This window comes from Sarcophilus harrisii, chromosome 3 (assembly GCF_902635505.1).
Source record: "Sarcophilus harrisii chromosome 3, mSarHar1.11, whole genome shotgun sequence".
In the NCBI taxonomy this organism is placed as follows: domain Eukaryota; kingdom Metazoa; phylum Chordata; class Mammalia; order Dasyuromorphia; family Dasyuridae; genus Sarcophilus; species Sarcophilus harrisii.
Window position 1 is genome coordinate 15936244 of NC_045428.1, and position 23959 is coordinate 15960202.

At 39.8% G+C, this 23959-nt stretch overlaps 1 protein-coding gene across 3 annotated transcripts in view; it reads right to left on the reverse strand.

Moving 5' to 3' along the window:
• VEPH1 (ventricular zone expressed PH domain containing 1) overlaps positions 1-14150 on the reverse strand; it is a 205951-nt gene extending 191801 nt beyond the window's left edge. Inside the window, exons 1-2 of one of the 3 annotated variants that reach the window (XM_031957564.1) lie at positions 14027-14150; positions 3325-3620 (exon numbers count right to left, since the gene is read on the reverse strand). In XM_031957564.1, coding sequence (XP_031813424.1) covers positions 3325-3462 — 138 coding nt within the window. In that variant the 5' untranslated portion in view covers positions 3463-3620; positions 14027-14150. Of the gene's footprint in view, positions 1-3324; positions 3621-8460; positions 8915-14026 lie in introns of those variants that run through there. The other 2 variants (XM_003766195.2, XM_031957565.1) reach the window with 2 other exon arrangements.
• Positions 14151-23959: the final 9809 nt, after the last annotated feature.

The window sequence follows — 23959 nt, forward strand, 5'->3', positions numbered from 1 at the left end:
AGCGCCCTCTAGTGGGGCTGCTAGGTTTTCCAGAATTTCAATGGGAAAAGTAAATACACCTCCTACTCCCCCCCTCACTCTGGTCCACTGTCATTTTGTTGAGGCGTCCTGATTAGCAGTTTCATCCATTCTGGAGCCGGAAAATCAAAAGCACCTCCAGCCAACTTGTTCTCAGTGGAGCAGGAAGGATAAGATGCCTAGAAATCAGCAATATTCAGTGACTGGAAAGAGCAGAGATCTCAAGCCAAATTAACTCAATTAATATTGTGGGAAGAGATGTGGCCATGTAATTCCTGTCAAGACATTACCTGGGAAAGGGAGAGCATCTGGGCCATGGCTTCCCTAATTGGCGACTGAGAGCGTTCGTGGCAGCCAGTGAGGGAACTTGGAGAGGTTGGACCACTGGTTGCCAATCTCCTTTTTAAAGGACTCTTCGGTTTGGCAATTGTTAATGCTGTAAAGTTACCCATGTATAAATCCTGTAAATAAAAGGCTATTAAATTAAAAAATAAAATAAAATAAAATAAAGGACTCTTCACTGCAGCATAAGCCAGAGCTGTTACCTTGGGGAAAGATGCACACATGCCAGACCTGGGCGTCCTGGTTTGCTTTCAGCTCCCACCCTTTGCCTAGCTGGCATGTCTGCGGAGTGCTGGCAAATGCTGTTGCGCTAAGAGGATGCCAGCTGGTTTCAGCCATCTTGCTTTTGAAGTACCACGATGGGAGGCTCCAGACACAGCTAAAAAGCTAACATCAATCATGGGAGCTCGGAACTACTTCATTTTTCTTTTCATTAAATAAATGTTTTTTTCAATGTCCTTAAAATAGCCACTTATTTTTCAGCAACTTCTTCCCTACCCTCCCATCTGCTTATACCAAGTGGAAAGCTTACTAGATTGGGAAACCGAGGCTCTAGTGCCTGGGTTCAAATCCTCAGTCTTCCTGCTTGTTCCTGAATAATTTTCTTTATGTCTTTGGATCTCACTTTTCTCATGTGGAAAACTGAGAAGCATTATCACCAATGGAAAGAGTAATGGATTTTAAGGCTGAGGACCTGAGTTGAAATCCTTGCTCAGCCACTTACCCCCTTTAAGACCCTGGGAAGTGACCTCATCTCTCTAGATCTGTTTCCTTACCTATCAAAATGAGATCATGATGACCTCTCATGATTCAGGTTTAAATTCTGTGATTCCAAAGCCAGATGGCGTCTTGAAGTACCTTTGATTCCTAAATCTATGAAATAGTTCGGCAAAATAAAACTAATATGTATCTGATGACAAAGCATGTCTCATTCACCACCTGTAATCCACCACTTACTTCTCTACCAAGAGGCTGATTGACTTCTCTATTTGTCCCCTGAAGTCCTGATGTCACTACATTAATTAACATTCTAATGGCTTTAAATATTGTTTTTTTTTTTTTCAACAAGGTTGTTAGTCATTCCCTTTAGAAAGAAGTATATTTTGTTTATCTTGGAATAGGAAGAAGGATGATGAGTAAATTTAGCTAACTTTATAGTTGATGTTTGTCCTTTTGGAAGAGAACCGGTAACATCACAGGATGAAATAACTTGCATGTGAATTGGATTTAAGTGAGGCAGATTAGTGAAAAGCTGTTAACTTCTCTCTTCCTGAGTTAATTTTAAATATATGTAAATGAAGTTAAGTACTAAGAATGAAAGAATTAAACAGGATGGGAGGGAATGAGAAGGAAAGAGGAACAGCAAACCCAGCAGCAGATGTCCTGCCTCAGACTACCATGTATTCATTTTTTAAAAAATAGACTTAGAAATAAACTTGTCTTACTGCATGAGGCATTATATAAAGCAATGAGGGAAATAGCAAAATAAAGCAAGACAGATAGACCCTAAGTTTTCTTAAAGGAATTTCACTTGTGCTCAGAAATGAGTGTTATATGATGCTCAGCACATAGCAGGAGCTCAATAAAGAAGAAAAAGGGAAGGAGAGAATTCCAGTCCCTAAGCACAGTGTGTAGCTACCACTTTGGGTGATGAGAAGATTACTGGATTTCCTAGAACCATTTTAAACCCAACATGTCCAAAACTGAACTCATTATCTTTCTGCCCAAACGTTCTCCTCTTTCTAATTCTTCTAATTGTAACCTAGGTATCATCCTTAACTCTTCTCTGTCTCCCTCCCCCCTTTTTCTTTCTGTCTCTCTCTCACTCTCAACACCTGTCTCAAGTCTCTCCACACTTCAATCCATCTTCTCAGTTGTCAAATAACATTCCTAAAACTTAGGTCTGACTATATCATCCCCCCACCAATTTGATGAAATCCACTATCTCCCTCTTAATTCCAGGATCAAAATCCTAAAAAGTCCTTTATAGCATGGTCTCCTCATGGCTTTTTAGTCTCTTTATACCTTATTTCCCTTCATGAACACTGATTAAAAAAAAAAAAAAAAATTCTGGCTTATTTGCTGTTCCATGAACACAAGATGTCACTGACCCCAAATCTTGCATTTTCACTGCTGCCCCCCAGACCTGGAATTTTCTCTCATCTCCTCTCCCTTTCCTTCCATCACCTTCTGATTTCCCAGTCTTCCTTTAAATCTTAGCTAAAATCTTGGCCTTTCCCAGGCCTCCTTAATCTTAATGCTTTTCCTTTTAAAATTACCCATAATTTTTCCTTTAAAAATATTGTTTATACATCATTATTTGCAGACTATGAGCTCCTTGAGAGGAGTTTCCCCCTTTCTTCAAATCTCCATTTCTAGTGCCTGACACAGCAGGTGTTAATGAATGCTAATTATCTATTGCACTTTTACAAAATTATGATTTTTTTACTCCTGTCCCTTTATCTCTATTCAATATTTAGACCTCAGCCCAAATGCCTTTCTAACTGATTTTGTTAGGCTGAGAAAACTAGTCTTCAAAGCAGCAAAATCCTGCATTTCTGTACTCCCTCTGTCTCTCCGTTTAACAGAAAGAGCTCTTTGCCAAGAAGGTTCAGGAAATTTGAAATATGTTCTATAATCCCCGTAGCCCTGTTCTCCAAGAATGAACAGAAGGCTGTCTGGTATCACAGCCGAATACCGAGACATCAGTCACTGGCTAGCTTGTTAATTTTTTCCTACAAAATCAGATTAAAATGGCCCAGTAGGACGGAGATGTAAAAATCCTACCTGTACTTTCCCTCCACCTCCTGCGGGTGTCTTCAATAGAATGGAATGAAGGTTCAATCCCCAAGGTTCCTAGCTTTGATCTATGTCAAGTAACCTCCCTTCCATTTCATTTTTCTCATGATTTGGCGACCTGACAGAAAAGATTAGGAACTCCATCCAGGAAACAGTGTTACTTACTGAAGATGAGCTAATTATTTTAATTTGCTCCAAAGCTTCTGACAGGCTCTCTTCAATCTCTGAGTCATCCAAGGAGAAGAGGTCTCCAGCCCGGGAAAGGTCCTTTTGTCCCAAAACCAGTCTGAACAGATGATGCATGGTGAAGCCCAGTAGGTATCAACTCCACTTCTGGATATACACAGCCATGTGCTTCCTTTGGGGAGGATTACTAGCTTGGAAGGGCATAGCCACGGAGGCACGTGATTTTCCTAGGAAGGTAGTTTTTCTTTTGACTTGGAGATTTCTTCTGATACACTCTGAAAGGGGGAAACACAGGATTTATAATGGAAATTAGTAAAATAGCAGGAGGTCTGGAGAAAGACTCAAAGTCTTATCAGAGAAAAGATGCTTTTAAAAAGTTGTTGTTTGTTTGTTTGTTTGTTTTTTAACGGAGAGTCTCAGGATTTGAGTTAAATGGGATCTTACAGACCTTAGAATTTAACTCATTCCCAAATAAGTATCTCCTTTTTGGTTTCCCTGATCAGTCACTATTTGGTTTCTGCTTAAAGATCTAAGGTGAGGTAGAACCCATGTAAGCTCCTTGAGGTCAGGGACTGTCTTATATGCTATATTTGTATTCCCAATTGCTGCCCGACAGAGTAGGTGTTTAATAATTGCGCTTATCTATCTCAGACATTTTTAATATCCTATTTTCCACTGCCTGACTCCTAGCATTTTCACTGACCATCCCCCATGCTTGCCATTCTCTCCCTCCTCACCTTCACTTTCTGGCTCCCTTCAAGCATCATCTAAAATGCCACATTCTAAAAGAAGTTTTCCCCAGTTCCCTTTAATGCTAGTGTCTTCTGTAAGAATATCTCCAATTTATCTGGTCTATATCTTATTTAACATAATTGTTTGCATGTTGTCTCCCCCATTAAACTGTGAGCTTCATGAAGGCAGGCATTTTTTCCCCCTTTCATTTTATTCCTAGTACTTGCTGGGTAAGTAGAAAGTTCTTCATAGAAGAAGATTTGACTATCTTCCTCTGTCTCTTTCGCTGTCTTTCTCCCTTCTCCCTTCCCCCTCTCCTTCTGCCTCCTTCTCTTCCTTGCCTGCCCTCCCTCCCTCTCTTTTCCCCTCCCTGTTCTTCTCCTCCACCCTCTTCCCTTCCCCTCTCTCTTCCTCCCTTTCCTTCTCTCCTTCCCTCCCCCTTTCTCTCCATCCTTCTTCTCTTCCCTCCTCTCTCCCTCCTTCTCTCTCTCCTTCCCACCCTTTCTCCCTCCTCTCTCCCTCCATCTCCCTGTCACTTCTCTCTTTCCCCCTCCCAAATCTTCTCCCAGGACTGGCAATTTACAATATTTACTGTTGTTCCCTGACTTTCTGCTATTAGGTAGAAGAACTTCTATTATCTGTTCTCCAGGACACTCTTTAGTTTTTAGTCATTCCAATTTCAACTTTCTTTTAGTGAGTTTTACTGTATATTGTTATAGTTATCATATATATTGTTGTCTTGGCACTTTTTTTTTTACTTTGCTTTTTCACTTTTTATTTCAATTTGTTCATATTATTTTCCACGTTTCAGGTTTTCATATTTATCATTTCATATGCAGAATAATATATTTAGGTACCACACACTTTCCTAAAATTTCCCAATCAGTTGGGTACATAGTTCTTTGTGAGTCAGTGAATAAGCATTTATTAAGCATCTACTACATTCTAGGCACTATGCTAAGTGCTAAGGTTACAAAAAAGAGAAAAGGGTAAGGAGGGAGAGAATATCCCCCCCCCCAAAAAAAAAACCCCAAACCATAAACCAAACAACAATAACAAAAAAGAAAAACATTCATATCTTTAACAGTTTAACTATTGAAGTAGCTTTTTGAGAACATATTTGTGCCAATTCTCTATATATTTTGGCTATTAGACTTATCAATGACATTTGATAGAAATAATTTTCCCATTCTACATTTTCTATTATATTTTCATTAATTTTGTTTTTATAATGACTTTTGAATTTTAAGTAACTCAATCTATCTCTCTTCTATCTCAGATACTTATTAGATGTATGATTATAGTCAAAGTCTGTTTCTTCAACTAGACAATAATGAGAATCACATAATTGTAGGATTGTTAGGGACTGCTGAGATCATCAAGAATCCCCTCTATAGCACGCTCAGTGAGGCTTTACTCTGCCTTTCCTCCCTCATAAGGATGTAGAATCCCCTACTGCTATTTCATCTTGTTGATGACTTTATTGGGGATATCTTTCTTATGTCAAACTTAAATTCACCCCTTTGTGACTTCAACTCAGCCTTCTTTTTTAGAGCCTTTGGAGTCAAGAGTCTTATTGCTTTTCAAATAACATAATGATGTCAGTTTGATCTCTTCAAAAATGAAGGACAAACAACTAGATTATGATTCTGGGTAACTCATTTAATCTTGGTTTCCTCATCCCTAAAAATGAGGATAATAACAGAACTTATCTCACAATGTTGTCAGGACCAAATAAGTTAATGTATGTGATGCACTTGACAAATCTTGAAGTGCTCTTTGGGTGGTAAATAATAATAATAATTCCCTCTTCAAAGTCTTATTTTCTCCATACTAAACTCCTCTAGTTCCTTCAACCAGTCTTCATCCCACAGTCCATTGCTGCCCTTTGCCATCATGCTGAAGACCATCATTGGCCTCTTTTGGCCATACTCCAGATTATTAATGACCATCCCAGTATATGGTCCCTAGAGCTCGATGTAACACCAGATGTTTGACTAAGCCAGAGTTACTCTCTCTTATCCTAAACACTTTTCTGCCATTCCAAAATACTGAGTCACATTGAGCCTGCAACCTTACTCAGTCCTCATGACCTTGTCTGGACAAACTCCTACCTGGCCACACCTTCATTATCCCAGTTTGCAATGTGTACTTTTAGAGCCCAACTGGAAGATTTGTCTGTTATCACTATTAAATATATTAGATTTGGTGCAACATTCTAGCCTACCCTGAGGTTTCCATATCCTAACTCTGTCACCTGTTGTCTAGTCTAACTTTCTCTTCCAACTTTGTGTTATATGAAAATCTGATAACATGCTAGCTATTAGATATCGAATTATTATTAGATAATTAGATAATAATCTATAATTAGATTATTAGATATTATCTAAGTCTTTGGTAACAGTTTCAATCAGAAGAGAGCTAAGCACTGATCCCTATAGCTCACCTCTAAAGACCACCTTCTAAATCAATATTGAGCCATTAATAATAACGACAGTGTGGATCTGGCTATTTAGAGTTGCTAAATGGAGGAAAATATAGGATCCAAGCCTTTAGAGCTGGAAGGGATCTTTTTTGGTTGCCGTTTGGCCATTTTTCAGTCATGTCCAACCCTAGAAATCATTTACCTCATGATACCTCCCATTGCCATTTGACAGATGGGGAAGTAGGGAAGTTAGAACAACAAAGTATCTCCCTTAAACACTATCTTTCCTTCTGGGGCAGCAATGTTGATATAGTATCTATGTATAGCAACTAATCCTTTTAAGCTGATTATTTGTAAAATGATGAGGCGGGCCCTCTCCTCGAAAGTCTCCACCTCTAAGATTCTCCCTCTCACTCCAGGATTCTAGGATCCTACTTTCCATAATAAATCATCTTTCCCTTGGGATCCTCATTACAGGGATATGACACCATGATAGAGAGGACATGACCAGGGACAAAAAACTCCCTTGGGAGTTTGTGTTCCCACACTGTGCATGGAGGAAATGGGGAGACTCAGTCATTCAGAAAGGCCCACAGGAGGACAGGAACAGAGGGATGGAGGCAGAGACAGGAAGAGACTCCAGCCTGAAAAGCGGCTGCTCTGGAGGGTCAAATACAGTGGGCTCTCCAGGACAGTGCGGAGGGGTCAGACACACTGCGGCAAAGCTCTCGGCTCACACTTTGTGCTTGTAGCTTCACCGAACTGGTCTTGGTTCCAGCGTGGTGTGGCCTGCTAGGCTTCCCCCTGAACCAACAAGGTTTAGCTGGAAGGCCACTCCCAGGCTGGAAATAGAGGAGTCAGAGGGGGGAGGGAGGAGTGAGGGAGAAACAGAGAGAGACACACAGAGAGAGACAGAGACAGACAGAGAGACTCAGGAGAGACAGAGAGAGACAGAGAGACTCAGAGAGGAGAGACAGAGAGAAAAAGGAGAGAGCAAGTGAGGGAGACAGACAGAGACAAGGAGAGACAGAGACAAAGATGGAGAGAATATTCACATACGCGGGCACACACGCATACACATATATACTCACACCCCTTCACAGATCTAAAAGCAAGTTCAAGGCCCCCCAAGGTAAGAGCCCCTCCGGACTCAGTTATTCTCCTGGCCTCTAACACTACTGACTGTGACCCTAAATTAGAACTACAGATTGCAGAGCAGGTACTAGTCTATGGGAGAAATCTCCTGGGGGCACCAATAAAATCTCTGGGCCGGCCCTCTCCTATTTCAGAACCAAAGCCCGAGCCTCCCTTCCAAACGCGCTCAGGGGTCTCCCTCACCCGCCCCCAGGATTTGACATCTTTCCTTCTCCATCAGGCCCTTTTCCTCCCAGTTAGACTCTTCCAAAGAGAAAGTTGACAAAAGCCCTTGCCCAGGAGCCCCTCCTTCTCCTCCTCCTTCTCCTCCCCCTCCTCCCCATGCAAACAAGTGCAGAAAGAGGAGGACGACCCTCCACTACCTCCTCCCCCTCCCCTTCCACTATCTACTCTCCCTCCCCTCCTTCACTACCTCCTCCCCCTCCCCTCCTCCCTCTCCCCTCCTTCACTACCTCCTCCCTTTTCTCCTGCCCCTCCTCCTTCTCCTTAAGCAGCTCAAAAAAAACAAACAAACAAACAAAAAAAAAAAACCCTTGCATTTTGGCCTTGGGCTCGATGCTAATTGGCAGAGCCGATAAAATTCCTCCCGGCCTCCGCCCTCTCCCCCTAATCCCCGCGGTCCGCGGCTTAAGGTGCTCGCGTTACCCCCGCCCGACGCCCGCGGCCTCCCCCCCGGGCCGGAGACGGGGTCTCGGTGGCGCGGGCCACCGGAAAGCGCGCAGACGCGCCAAAGGGGAGCCTCGCGCCTCCGCCGCCGGCCCGGCCTCCCGAGGGGCCCAGAGACCCCCGGGCGCCCTCGTTACCTGCGCCAGATGCTCCCCGGCCTCCGCATCGCCCGTCGGGAGGCGGGGCCGGCGTCTGAGCCAGCCTCGGCGGCCCGGGAGGCAGCGCCCCGCGGGCCGGGCCGCTGGAGTCCGGGGGGCCCGGGCGGCCTCCGCTCGTCCCTGGCAGCGCCAAGGGTCGGGAATCCAGGCGGCCTAACGCGGGCCGGGCCGGGCAGTGGCGGGCTGAGCCTCCGCGGGGGCAACCTTATCTCCCGGGGAAATGTTTCCCGGGACGAAACACAAAGCCCGTGGCGGCCGCTGCGGGGTTTTTTTCAACCGAGAACACAGGCCTCCCTGTGCGCATGAAAAACTAGCCTTTCCCCGGGAGGGCTGGGGAGGGGGAAGCGCCCAAGAACAGGGGCGGTGTTCAGAGCCAGCCGGGCCGCGAAGGAAAGAGTCCTGGGTGCCCTTTCTAAAGCCGGGGAGAGCCGGAGCGCCAAGGGCCGATGGGCGCTTCCTCCCTCCCGGGGCTTGCAGAAAGCACCTGGAACTCGGGGGAACGGGCCCAGAAAGGACCTCGGGTAATCCCAGCCCCTGGGCCCGTGGGTGGGCCACGCGTGGGGACTGTTTAAGGATGGAGACTCGGGGGATACAGATCTCGGGGGATACAGTCACGGAACTCAAGGATCAGAAAGGGGGGGAGGGTTAATGATGCTTTATTTGGGACCCATTTCACAACTCGTGTCAGGAGTTTCAGGCAGGCCATTTTTCCGTCTGCTCCTCTCTCAAACAAGGGATTGTGGGAGCATAGAATCGGTCCTGGAAGGGACCTCAGAGTCTAAATAGCTAAAATGCGATGTTCCTGAGACCCCATTGCTTATTCCCAGCGTGACCTCTGCCGGGTCACTGACCTCCTTAAGCCCCAGTTTTTTCATCTGAAAAATGGGAGGGTTGGACGAGGTGCCTCTGAATTACTTCTCAGTAATTCTCAGAGGAGGAGATTAAATCTTTCATCTAAAACCAGTTGGTTTAAAAAAAAAAAAGCCAAAAAAAAAAAAAAAACCTTCAAGAGATGCCAAGAGAGCATCTCATCCAAAGAGCTCAAGATTCATGTTTTTCAGCATGGCGCTTGCAAATATTCTCCCCCTGATCCACAGCCCCTCTGATCAGCCATCTTAAGGGCCCTCTGTTCCAGTGGGTGGGCAGCCCTGGGGAAGCTTCAGCTGCTGATTCTGTATCATACCCTATACCAATGAAGTCTTAGTGAATCCAATCCCACGGCGGGTGCAGGGAGCAAAGGTGGGTCCCTTGGCTGTGGCATGTGGGATCTGCCTGCAGTCTAATGCTCCAGAGGCAAATGCTTCTCCAGAAAGAGAAGTGGGAGGACCTGTTTAATTTCCCATCTCTAACTATCTTTGTGATTTGGGGCAAGCTCTTTAGCCTAGCCAGAGTTCAGGTTCCTCATCTATAAAGAGCAGGGGGAGACTCAAGGGCTTGAGATCCATTCCCAGTACAATCCAAGGACCTTGAAGTCCTACCCCACCTCTGATGATGGAGTATCCAGTACCTTCACTGGTAGCCTGAAGAACTTATCTCACCTTGAAGCTAGTTCCAATGATCTTGTGATGGAGAGACCATCGACAACCAGAGAGGACTGTGGGAACTGAATGTGGATCACAACATAGTATTTTCTTTTTTTTTTTCCTGAGGCAATTGGGGTTAAGTGACTTGTCCTGAGTCACACAGCTAATTTTCACTTTTTGTTGTTTGCATTGTGTTTTCTTTCTCATTTTTCTCCCTTTTTGATTTGATTTTTCTTGAGCTGCAAGATAATTGTATAAATATGTAAACATATATTGGATTTAACATATTTTAAACATGTTTAACATATATTGGATTACTTGCCTTTTAGGGGAGGAGGTGGGGGAAGAGGAAAAAATTTGGAACACAAGGTTTTCCAAGGCTCAATGTTGAAAAATTATCCATGCATGTTTTGAAAATAAAAGGCTTTAATTAAAAAAAAGTTATATCATCAGCGTCAATTATAACAACAACTTCCATTTATAAAGCACCTTCCTCACAATAGCCCAGATGGGAATAGATATTATATTTCTTATTTTCTGAGTATTATAATTCACATTTTATAGATAAGGAAACTAAGTCCCTCCCCCCCAATTAATTGCTTGATCAAGACTACATAACCATCTAAATGTCCAAACCAAGTTGGAAAACTAGTTAGGGAAGGCCATCTTAAAATCTTTCATATATGAATGCATACTTGTCACCCTTTAGTCATTCTTATTAGGGGAGCTAGGTGGTGCTATAGTGATAGAATGCTGGGACTGAAGTCAGAAGATTCATCTTCCTGAGTTCAAATCCAGCCTAAGGCATTTCCTAGCTGTGTGGCTCTATGCAAGTCACTTAACTCTGTTTACCTCAGTTTCCTCATCTGCAAAATGAGCTGGAGAAGGAAATGGGAAACCATTCCAGTGTCTTTACTAAGAAAATTCCGAATGAGGTCACAAATTGTTGGACACAATTGAAAAGTGACTGAAAACCACAAAGCCACTTATCAAAATAACTACAACAAAACTTTATTTATCCTCTCAGTGTCATTGTTCATTTTTTAATCATTCTAGGCAGCCAGACACAGTGGGTAGAGAGCAAGACCTTGAGACAAGCAGTATCGATCCCCGATCCTGTTTCAGATATTTACTAGTTGTGTGATCTTGGGCACATCTCTTAGCCTCTTCAACCTCAATTTCCCTCTCTGTAAAATGGAGATAATAACACTTGCTTTCCAGTGTTATTGTGAGGATTCAAGGAGATAATGAATGTCAAGTACTTTAAGGTCTACTAAGCATTAAATGCTGCCTATAAAAAAGTTGTTTTTTAATCTTCTAGATTCAATCTTTATCGTGGTTATTTAGTCCTGTTTGATTCTCCTTGACCCCATTTGGGGTTTTCTTGATAAAGATCCTGGAGTGGGTGACCATTTCCTTCTCCAGCTTATTTTATAGAAGGAGAAACTGAGGCAAACAGGGTGAAGTGATTTGTCCAGAATAATAGAACTGGAAAATAAGACAGGATTTGAACTTGGAGGAAAGAATCTTCCTGACTTCAAGCCTTCTTCTAGTCATCATATTCTTTGAAAAATGCTGGCAAAAGCTGAACACACTTTCATATAGGCCACACTTCAAGGCTCCCAGACTAGGGGCTAGGTCACCTTTCCTCTGGTTTTTCTAAGGTCAGGGCCAAGCCTGGGGCCCCTTGGGTACAATGCTAAAGGCTTGTCCTAGGAATGAATACCTCCCACCCAGTATCTCATCCTTATCTAAGCCAATGTTTCAATGGTGATCCGATCTCCCCCAGCCAGGTGAGGTGCTCTTTTCTTTCTCCCCTGGCTCTTTTCCTCTGCCGTGCTCAATTCCATGCACGATTCTGAGAGGCAACAAGATATAGTGAAGAGTATTGGGTTCAAATTCTGACTTGGCTATTACTACTCATGTACCTTTGGATGAGGCACTTAACTTCTATTTGAGCCCAACTTCCCAGCCCTTGGCTCATCCCATCTCTTACCACGAGTCAGGAATAAATGCAAGAAACAGAAACAGCAAGCCATCTGGCCGTGAGCAATGTGGGCACATCTACACTAAGAAAAGCCCAGTTGATCCAAACATCATTCTTTGAGAGTAAAGTTTACAAGAGGCAAAGAGTCTCCCAAAGGCTCCCAAACACCATATTCTTTGAGAGTAGTTTACAAAAAGCACAAAGGTTCCCAAACACCATCATCCATTGAGAGTAAAGTTTGCAAAAAGCACAAATGCTCCCAAACACCATCATCCGTTGAGAGTAAAATTTACAAGAAGCACAAATGCTCCTAAACACCATCATCCTTTGAGAGTAAAGTTTACAAGAGGCACAAAGTCTCCCAAAGTCTCCCAAGCACCATCATCCTTTGAAAGTAATATTTACAAGAGTCACAGAGTCTCCCAAACACCATCAATAACTTCAATTTTTCCTTAAAAAAAAAAAATACTGGTTGAAAACCGGTCCATTGAATAATTTGGGTGGCGAAATCTTTTGCTAAAGTTCACAGATTTTTTTTTTTTTCCCCTTGAAAGGAAGGATTAAAGATTATTTTGAAAGAGCATCTTTTTCACACCGCATGAATGGCCTCCAGGAGTTCCCATGGGAATCGGCCGCATACATTTCAAGCCTCCCACAAGACGCCTATTGTTCCCTGCACCCCTCTCAGTTTCTCCTGTCATGGCATGTTTCTGCTCTGAATTTCTCCCCAAAGCCTGTGGATGTTGAGCTATTTCAATGGAACCGAAAGAGCTGGACACTTGGTCCCTATTTTTTTTTTTTTAATTACAGGCTAATTTTCATAATCACATACAAATTAATAATTACATTTTAACGATTACAACTGATCTCCCCCCAACATATCAATATCCTATCACAAACTTGACTGAAATACAAATGGAAACCTTTTTTTTTTCCTCAAAGAGAGTTAAGAATCTCTGAAATTGTACCTTTGTAGCCAGTAAATATTTAAAACCCCCAGATTAATAGATTCTGCTTATCCCAAACATACCCAGCATCCAATTTCACTTGCCATCATTGATTGACACTCAAATTAGCCTTGAAAGAGGGGAAGGAACCTTGCTTAAAAATCTGACTTAAAAGACCATTGCTTCCATTTCTAGAGCAATGATGCTGACTTTTCATTTTTTTGCAGTATAAAGAAATTTCCAAGTTAAGCAAACCTTTCTTTAATTAAACAATTATATAAGGGGATTCTTGAGGCAAGACGAAATTGTGTAATGTAAGGGATCTTGCCTGATCACAGGAGTGGTTTAAGTACACAACCCAAATTGGGGGTGGGGGGGAGAGAGAGGAGGAGTGCCTGAACAGTAATTTAGAAAATTCCCACCGAAAGAGAGCAAGATTGCAATTTCTAAATAAGAGTTTGTGGTCTCTAGTATCCCCAATGCCTACAGAGATGCCCTTTCATTTTTCTTCTAGAACTCTGGAACAAGGTCAAGGCCTCTAGTTCACAAAGTTTCTTGGAGAAACCGAGTGATTGTTGGGATTTTTTTTTTTTTTGGTTGGGGGTGGGGTAGGGGGAGGACCAAAGGAAAATGCACATGCGGATCACCAGAAGGAGAGCTTATTAATTCTGAAGCAAGGAAGCAAGTCTACCATAACCTGGCCATGGACAAAAGTCTCTCTTTCACAGTCATGATTTAAATGCATGCATCAGGGGCTTCCCACAATGCCCGAGCAAAGCTTTTTGTAGAATCTGCCAAGTAGCTGGGGAATTCAGGTTGCCTCGACCCCCTGCCCCCAGCCCCTTCATTATTGGTTTTTGGGAGACTAATGGACAGGAACACAGCCTTTCAGTCATACCTCTGAGGGCAGGGAGCCCTGGACGTCAGAAACAATGAAAAAGCACAATTCTTGGTCTTTATAGCAATTCTTCTCCAGCCCATTCTGGGGAGTGGGGGTGGGGGGGAGGTTCTGGCCCCTGCCTCTGTGCTATGTATGTGGAGGCAGCTGACTCGCTCTGGGGCCTGTCAAACCTCCTGGGTTCACTCACCATGGACTTGTCCCGCAGAAGCAAGCGGCCGGATAATCTTTGCTCCACTTTCCCCCCCTTCTGATCCGCAGCACTGCTGGGGCCACAGCCTGGTGGAAAGTTCTCCGGGGAGATCCCCGGGATGAATGGGTCAGATTTGTCCAACAACCCGTGGTTTAAGCCCTGTTAATGAATAACCTACTTTAAGGAATCAAGGAAGTTTTAAGTTAATATCAGATTGGGGACTCTTATCAGAAATCAGTGAAAAGGCGAAGTTGTTTTTGCGGTGAGGGGGGGAGAGAGGCAGGAAAGGATGGAAGGGGGGCGGGGGGAATAGGAGAGCTGCAGGCAGGATAGAGAGCCAGAAGGGGGAAAGAGGAAGGAAGCTGGGAAAGGAAAGAAGAAAAATGGCCAGTCTTGGGTGGGAAGAGGAGCCAAAGCTGCAGGGCCCAATGCAGGGCAGGCAATGAAGCCCCCAGAATTCTGAAATTCACAGCTATTATTTTCTCCTTGGGATAAACTGATCCTCGAGACAGGAAAGCAGAATGAGAGATTCCTGTCCTTTACATGGAGGTAATGGTTTCTCAAGTTCACAGTCCTTTTTGACATTACCGTCCACTGTACCCTCTCACTTCTCTCACCTGAGACAGATAGTTTTCTAAGGCTGGAATACAAAGCTACTGGAAACAACAAAACGTGGTATTTTCTGCAGAACAACCCCCATTTTACAGATGAGAAGACGGAGTCTCCCCTCCTGGCTTTATTCACAGGCTATAGGACCAAAAGATTGGCGGTGCAGACATCTGGCTCAATCTGAAATAGGCAGTTAAGGTGAAGAGATCACAGGATCAGAGCTCAAGGGGATCTTAGAGATGATCGAATTCAGGAATTCTTAAGCTTTTCTTGTATCCCGGAGCCCTTGGGCAAGGCCCGCTGGTGAAGCTCTTCCCGACCTGCCTCCTCCCACCCTTCTCACACCTCACTCCCCAACACACTCCCTCCAGTGACTCTGGCCTCCTGCCCCAAAGAGGATGCTCACCTGTCAGCTCTGGTCGCCCAAGGGGCTTCTCCTCGGCTCTGACCACTGACTTCTCCTTTATGTCCCAACTAAGATCCCTCTTTCTATAGAAAGCCTTCCCTCACCCCCTTTAATTTTACTGCCCTCCCCCTCAATTTTTTTCATTAATCCTGCTTTGCATACTTTTGTTGGCACAGGGTATCCCCCATTAGATTGTAAGTTCCTTGAGGGCAGAGACTATCTTTTTGTGTCCCAGCGCTCAGTTTAGTGCCTGGTACGTAGTAGGTGCTTAATAAATATTGATGGAGACCCCTTTTCAGAATCTGGTTTCTATACATAATGAATAAAAATATGGGACTGCAATTAGACCAATTGGTCTATACAGTTCTCAAAATATAATTTTTTTTGTTTGGTTTTCTTTAATTAAATAACTTTTTATTGACAGAACCTATGCCAGGGTAATTTTTTACAACATTATCCCTTGCACTCACTTCTGTTCCGATTTTTCCCCTCCCTCCCTCCCTCCACCCTCTCCCCAAAGATGGCAAGCAGTCCTATACATGTTAAATAGATTACAGATCTTGGATACAGTATATGTGTGCAGAACCGAACAGTTTTCTTGTTGCTCAGGGAGAATTGGATTTAGAAGATATAAATAACCTGGGGAGAAGAACAAAAATGCAAGCAGTTTACATTCATTTCCTAGTGTTCTTTCTTTGGGTGTAGCTGCTTCTGTCCATCCTTGATCAATTGAAACTAAGTTAGATCTCAAAATATAATTTTTTAAAAGTTCGTAGACTCCCAGAATCTTAATTGAAGAAGAGCGTCCAGCCGTTTTTTCCATCTCCCAAGTGACTGCACTCCTTTGGACTTATCCATGAAGGCTATTTCCCCCTCGATTTTTTAGCTTCCCTAGTAGATGGCAAGTTTCTTGCATGCAAGGTTTATATTTTGTGTGTGTTTGTATGCAGTAGGCACTTAATATGTGTTTATTGATTGACTGAAAAGCATCCTCGGTTCTGACTCTATGATCAATCAAAAAACTTTTCCTAACCATAGGATTAAGAAACCAAAACTTGTTATTGCAGGTCTACACATGTTTCAAAGTCTCTACCAAATTTCCATCACATACCATTAACTGGCTTCTGGTAGCAGAATCCCCGGATTCTCCTGTGTGGGAAACAGCAGGAAAGACATTTGGGGCACATACCAATCCTATTGTGCATTCCATTTATATCATATTTCGGTCTCTCTCTCCCTCTCCCTCTTCTCCCTCCCTCCCTCTCTCTGTCTCTTTGTCTCTCTTTCCCTCCCTCCTTCCCTCCTCTCTCTCTCTCTCTCTCTCTGTTTCTCTCTTTTTTTTTTGTCTCTGTCTGTCTCTGTCTTTCTGTTTCTCTGTCTGTCTCTCTCTGTTTGTCTATCTGTCTGTCTGTCTGTCTGTCTCTCTCTCTCTCTCTCTCTCACACACACACACACACACACACACACACACACACACACCTATTTCAAGGAGAATTTTCTTTAAAACAGCGCCTTGAGTTTGTATTTGTTCTCTCAGCAGCCACCATATGCTGCACACTGGGTTAGGTACCGGAGACACAAATACAAACATGAAACCATTGATGTCTTACTTGAGAGACATTAAATTAAGGAAGAGTAAAAAGATGACCTGGGTCCAGTGGGAGCCCAGCGGGGATGAGGTAATAGACTGATCGGTGGTAGACCTTGTCAGCCTGGTTGTGGGACTTCCTGTAGAGCTGAAAGAGCTGAGAAGGCATCTGCTGGGAATGATAGAAGAAGGAGGTGCTTTATCAAAGGCAAGAGGGGAAGGAGACTCCAAGGAAACATTGACTTGGTGGACTTCAAGGTCAAGATTGTGAAAGAAAGCAAGCGAAAGTAGAACAAGAAGTGATAACATGGAAGAACATAGAAGGCATAGAAAGCCTGGGTGTCATTTCATAAGCTCTTAAAATAGTTAAATTTATCTTTTTAAGTTACAAATGATATTAAATAATTAGTAAAAAGACACTATAATATTTGTTATTTTAATTTCTTTTATTTCAATGAACAAAAAATTGTCCATCTTTCTTCCTACCCATCTCTACCCATGGTAGGAAAAACAGAAAGAAAAAGAAAATCCTTGCATTAAATATGCATAGTCAAATAAATTCAATTTCTGCATTTTCAAAAAATATTCAAATACATATATTACTTAGTTTTCACCCTGAGTGCATCAACCATCAACCAGGAAATGGGTTCCATGTTTCATCATGACTCCTCCAGAATCATAGTCAGTCATTATATTGACCAGATTTTATAAATATTTCCAAGCTGTTTATCTTTAAAATGTTTTTGTTACTAAAGAAATTGTTCTGCTTCTGCTTATTTCACTCTACATCAGCAATATGACTCTTCCCAGATTTCTCTGAAATCATCTCATAATTTCTTACACTTTTGCAGTTTTCCATTATATTCATATTCCATAATTGTTCAGCCATTACTGTAAATAAGTTCCTGAAAGTAAGTTCCCTTGGTTTTTTTAGTTTTAGAACTTTGCTACTATAAAAATATATATATATATAAATATTTTTGTACATGTGAGTCCTTTCCCTCTGTCTTTGTCATTGCTGTAAAGTAAAAGTAGTGGGTCAAATAATATGTCTCGTTTAGAGCGTTAGGGCCCCAATTCCAAATGATTTTCTGGCCTGGCAGGGCCAATTCACAATTCTACAAAGGATACATCAGTGTGGCTATTTTTCTACAACTCCTCCAATGTTTGTATTTTTCCTCTATTTTTTTTTTGGGGGGGGGGGGATCAATATTGTTAATCTGATGAGCATAAGGTAGAAAAACAGATTTGCTTTAATTTGCATTTCTCTAATTATGAATGATTTAGAGGGGTTTTTTTTTTATATACTATGGTTAAATTAGATTTCTCTCAAAAAATCTTTTGACCATTTTCAGTTGGGAAATGGTTCTTATTCTTATTAATTTGAACAGGTTTCTTATTATGTTGGAAATGGTGTCTTTATCAAATAAACAGATTTTTCTGGTTTTGAGTTTTTTTTTTTCTGATCACCTATTTCTGTTCTGTTTTTAGCTATGTTGGTTTGGTTTTTGCAAAACATTTAAAATTTTATCTAATAAAAATTAGTCATTTTTCCACCTGTGGTCCTTTCTATCCCTTCTTTGGTCTTGAACATTTATCTTATAGTTCAAAAAATACTTTTTTCCTTGCTTCTCTAATTTGTTAATGACATTACCTTTTAGGTCTAAGTCATGTATCTACTCAGATCTTATCTTGGTATAATCATAATTAACATGTCCATAAGACTGGAGCTAGATTTGAACTTGGTTCATCCTAACTTCAGGTCTAGGCCTTTATCTCCAGTGCCCCCTAGCTGCCTCCCTACAAAGGGTGAAATGTTGAGATATATTTAATTTCTGCTAGAGTGCTTTCCAGTTTTCCCAGAAATTTTTGCTTCCTATTAAGCTCATATTCCAGTAGTGCTCTCTGGATTTATCGAACACTAGGTTGTCAAGTTCTTTTGCTTCTCTTTAACATGATTGATTTTTCTGTTGCTTAGCAATTATTATTTGTAGTATAATTAGAGCTCTAGATCCCCTTCCTTCCCATTTTTTTTTTATTATGTCCCACGAGATTCTTGATCTTTTATTTCTTCAGATTTTCTCTCTCACGTTTGCTAGCTCTATAAAAATATCCTTTGGTTGCTTGTGTGTTATGAAATTGAATGAGTAAATTAATTTTTGTAGCATTGTCCTTTTTATTAAATTTACTTGGCTTACTCTTGACCAATTAATATTCCCCCAATAATTGAGGTCCATCTCATTTGTTCAAAGAATGTTTCGTGAATGAATTCACGTAGTTTCTGTATGTGTCTTAGGAAATAGATTATCAAAGATTTTATGCATCCTGTAGATATTTTTAATGAGATTTCTCTTTTTCTTGCATTTGAGAGGAGAAGGTGGTAATATACAGAAATGCTAATTATTTGGGTGGACTTATTTCATGTTTCGTAACTTTGCTGTAGTTTTTTAAAATTAATTTTAGTAGATTCTCTAGAATGCTCCAAGTAAAACATTATGTCATCTACAAAAGAGAAAGATTTTTGTTTTCTCTTTTGCCTAAACTTAATTTTGGGGTCTTATTAGTATAGCTGCCATTTCAAGCACTTCTACCAATAATTGGTGTGATGATGGACATCGTTGCTTTACTCTTGATTTTAATAGAAAGTCCTCTAGTTTATTCTCTTTATCCATAATTCTGGCTTTTGGTTTTAGAAATATTATCTATCATATTAAGGAAAGGAAAAGTTCACTGATATTCCTACATGAGACTATAACATTTAAAAATTCTTCTTCCACTTTTATACTTGACTGGGATTTCCATACTCCAGTATATGGTGAATTAATTGCCTTGTTTCATAGTGAATTTATTCAAATGAAAAGCAATGATAGAAATCATTAAAAGAGTACTGATAAAGCCAGATCTTATAAGAATCTTAGAAGTCACCAAGACTATTGTTTGCTCAACATGAGACAAAAGGAGAAAAACAATATAATTCTTTTGCTGTTAAAGAAATTAGAACGTTAATAAACTGATACACAAGGAAAAACAAAATAGGAAAAATATAAAAATTTTAAAATTTACTTGTATTTGTTTTTTGTTACATTTTATATTCTCTCTATTCCACACTAGAGAAGGTCATCATTTGACACATATTATATATAGATCTAAATCTATGTAAAACACCATACTATGCATACCTCTATTTATCAGTTCTTTCTCTGAATGGTGGATAGCATTTTCCTTCAGGGGTCCTTTGTAGTTGATTTGCATATTTGTAATACTCACAATAACTTAGTTGCTCACTTTGAACAATATAGCTGTTACTTTAGCAAAGGTTCTCTTGGTTTTGTTCATTTCACTTTTCATTATTTCAAGCAAGTTTTTTCCTGCTTTTTTTTTTTTTTAAATCAAGCTACTCATCATTTCTTACAGTGTAGTAGTATATTGTCACAACAGAAAATTTGAAATAAAGAACAATTGAATTGACATGAAATTGTTATTTTAAAGAACAATACAACTGATTAACCATTAATAAATTTAGCAAGAGAAAAAAAAGTCAAATTGCTGAAATGAGAAATAACAACAAATGACAGAGGAAATAAACACTATTACATTTATTACACACACATATATATGTACATCTTCCAATAAATCTGAGAATAGAAAGGAAATATTTATAAAACTATAACACATATAATGTGTTGTATATGCGTATATATATATATATATATATATATATATATATATATATATCTACATACACATATATAGAGAAGAATGGTATGGTCATTAAAGATAGCCCTGGTTTGAAAGAGACCTTCATCTAAATCCTGTTTTTTACACATATTGGATGTGTTTCTCCATAAAGTCACTCAAATTCTCAATGCCACCAGGAATCTCTCTAAGACATCAAGTTAATGACTACCTAGACTTAATAGATAGACTTTCCTCACCTGGAGATTTTAGTATGAAATCATAGATCTGAACTCAAAAATTACTGAAAAGGAGAAAAGAAACATATAATCAGGATGGAATGAATGATCTCAAAGCCAACAAAGAACAAAAAAATCTCTAAAATATACAAACCATTTCCAAAATTAGACTAAGGACTCTTTTTCTATAAGGCAAATACTTTCATAATCTCCAAACCAGATACAGATAAAGCAGAGAAAGATAACATAGTGGTAGATTGGAAAGATAAGATATGACATTGTCTAAGTTCAGGAATTCAGAATTTTAGCAGGGTTAAGTGCCTATTTATATCCCAAATCTATACCAATATGATGAGGCCCCAGGGTGGGAAATACTAGATTGCCTAAAGAGAAGTCAACCAACCTAGGTCAGCCTAGTTTCAAGATTTTAAAAAGATATAAAATACAACAATATGTTTTTTTAAAATATTCATTGTTTTAAAAATATAACATATAAAAATAAAAGATTCAAGAATTATTTAATAAGAAAACAACTAGTATGATGTATCATACCATTAAGAAAATATTATTATATAACTTTTTATCATTAGATGCAGAAAAAATCCTAGGTAAAACAAAGAAAATAGGACTCTATGCTAAGACACCAAAAAAGATACCTAAAAATATTTGTGATCTATAGTTAGAATACATGAAATGAAGACATGTTTTTAAAAGGATTATTGCTATTTTTTGAGCATCGTGGATACTTCCCTTTAATCCTATTTATCCTTCTCCCATAATCCTTCTTTGTGAGAAAAAAGCTAAACAAACAAATTTCTTATATTTTAAACCGTGAATCTAATTCTGTACTATCAATCTGTTATTTCTCTGCTGAGAGTAAGGAAGCTTGCCTTACCACTAGAATTCTGAAGTACGATTCATCATTGATTTGATAGCTTTTTAAATTGTTTCCTTTTAGATTATTTCATTCTGAAGTTTTCTTTGTTCTGCTTAAATCGCTCTGCACCAGTACAAAGAGGTCATTCTATGGTTCTTAGATTCCTTATTCCCAATTTCTTAGGCTGCAATGTTTCCATTATATTAATTTGCCATCATTTTTTTCAGCTCTTCTCTGATAAACATTGCTTCTAATTATTTGCTGCCATTTTGTATATATTCCTTTCCCTTTGTCTTTATTCTTTCCCAGACGCTTATAATACAGGGGCAAAAATATTTATAGTTTAGTCATTTTTCCAGTGTTGTTTCAAATTGTTTTCCAAGATGGTTGAACCAATTCATAGATTTCCCCAGTAGTTTATTAATATGCTTTTCCTTCCACAGACTAAGAAATGCCATTTCCTTTATTTTTTGTCAGCTTTTCTAATCTGATGGGTGTGAGGTGGAACCTCAATTGTTTTCATTTTCATTTATTATTTAAAAGTACTTGGATCATTAATAAGTACTTGGATTATTCCATGACTCCAATTGTCTTCCCACTTCAGAGACAGATATATAGAGGGTAGAGCAATTGGTCTGGAGTCAGGAACATCTGAGTTCAAATTCAACCTCAGATATTTACTATATATGTGAACCTGGATAAGGCACCTTTCTGTCTCAGTTTCCTCAACTGTAAAATGAAGATAATAATACCTGTTTCCCAGGATTTGTGTGAGAATCAAATAATTTTGACTACAAATCATTACAAAATATTTGTAAAGCTCTCAAAACAGTGGCCAGCACCTAATAGATACTTAATAAATGCTTGCTTCCTTTCCATTTTTCATCTCCTTCCCTACTTCCTCTTTCTAATTCTAACTTTGAGAACTGCCATCAAATCAAAACTATCTTTTTAAAAAAATAATAGCTTTTTATTTTCAAAATATATGCAAAGATAATTTTCAACATTTACTCCTGCAAAATCTTGTATTCCAGATTTTTCTCCCTCTCTTCCCCACATTTACTCCCTTAGACAGCGAGTAAGCCAATATATGTTAAACATGTGCGATTCTTCACATTTATTGGACTGTACAAGAAAAATCAGCTCAAAAAGGGAAAAAAAGAGAAAGAAATTTAAACTTTCATGATCACCTCAATTCCTTGTTTAGCTAAGAATTTTCCCTTTAGCCATAGTTATGCACAGCACTACTTTCCATTTTCTATTTTTTTAATTGTATGCCCATTTATATTCTGGTCACACAGCTACTTAAAGTGTAATGTGGTTTTTAGTGGAAGACGTTGGTTTCACTGATTTCTGCCAAACTGCTTTTACAATTTACCAGCCATTCTTATCCTGGTAGTTGATGTAGTTGGATTTATTGAACATTAAACTACTATTTTTAATTGCTTCTGAATCTCGTTTATCTAACCTATTCTAGTGATCAAAACTTTCATCTTTTTTAAACCAGCACCAAATAATTTCCATGATTTAGACTATATAGTTTGCGATTTTCTAAGATTAATCCCTCTTCATTTTTACTTTCTTCTCCCAACATTTGCCTTGAGAACTTTTGTTCATCTAAATGAATTCTATTATTCTTTATCTACTTCTCTGAAGTGACCCCTTAGTATTTTGATTGATATAAGACTTTCTGTCAATTAATTTGGATATCATCTTTCTTTATTACACTGGAATAGCCTAAAAATGAATCTCTCTCCATTTATTCAAGACTTAATTTTCAAGAAGAATGGTTTGTAACCATAATCATATAGAAGGGAATGCTGGTAAATGTTTAACAACCAGGCTGGGCTGGGGGTAGGAGAAGATATACATACATTTTAAAGCTTAATTGTAATGTTCAGACTAGCTTTCTGGAGGACCTTGGTCCCAAGGTCCAGCCTTGATCTTAATGCAGGAGTGCAGGAGGCAGGAGAGCCACCAGGAGGAGGGTCAAAGATAGAATGTGTCTCTTCCAGTCCTTCTTAGCCCTTATATACCTTATTGTAATTACATCATTACAGCACACTGATTATGTGTGAACTTAGAGAACCATGACATCACCATACTAAGTACTAAGTACATATATGAACTAGAGAACAATCATCTCATCAGTTCCACTGAGTTACCATCTTGTTTCAAGTATGCTTCTCTGGTGTTCCAGCTCTCTACACTTAATCTGCATGATTATCACTTTCTTAAAGTCTAAAAAGCAATAAAATAATAAATCAAGCCCTGATTTTTATCATTTGCTGATTTTTTTTTTCAAATTTTTTTTTTTTTTTTTATTTAATAGCCTTTTATTTACAGGTTATATGCATGGGTAACTTTACAGCATTAACAATTGCCATACCTCTTGTTCCAATTTTTCACCTCTTACCCCCCCACCCCCTCCCCTGAGTCTGATTCTTTTTGTACAGCAAAATAACATTTTGGTCAGGTATACTTATTGTGTATCTAATTTATATTTTAATATATTTAACATCTGCTGATTTTTTTA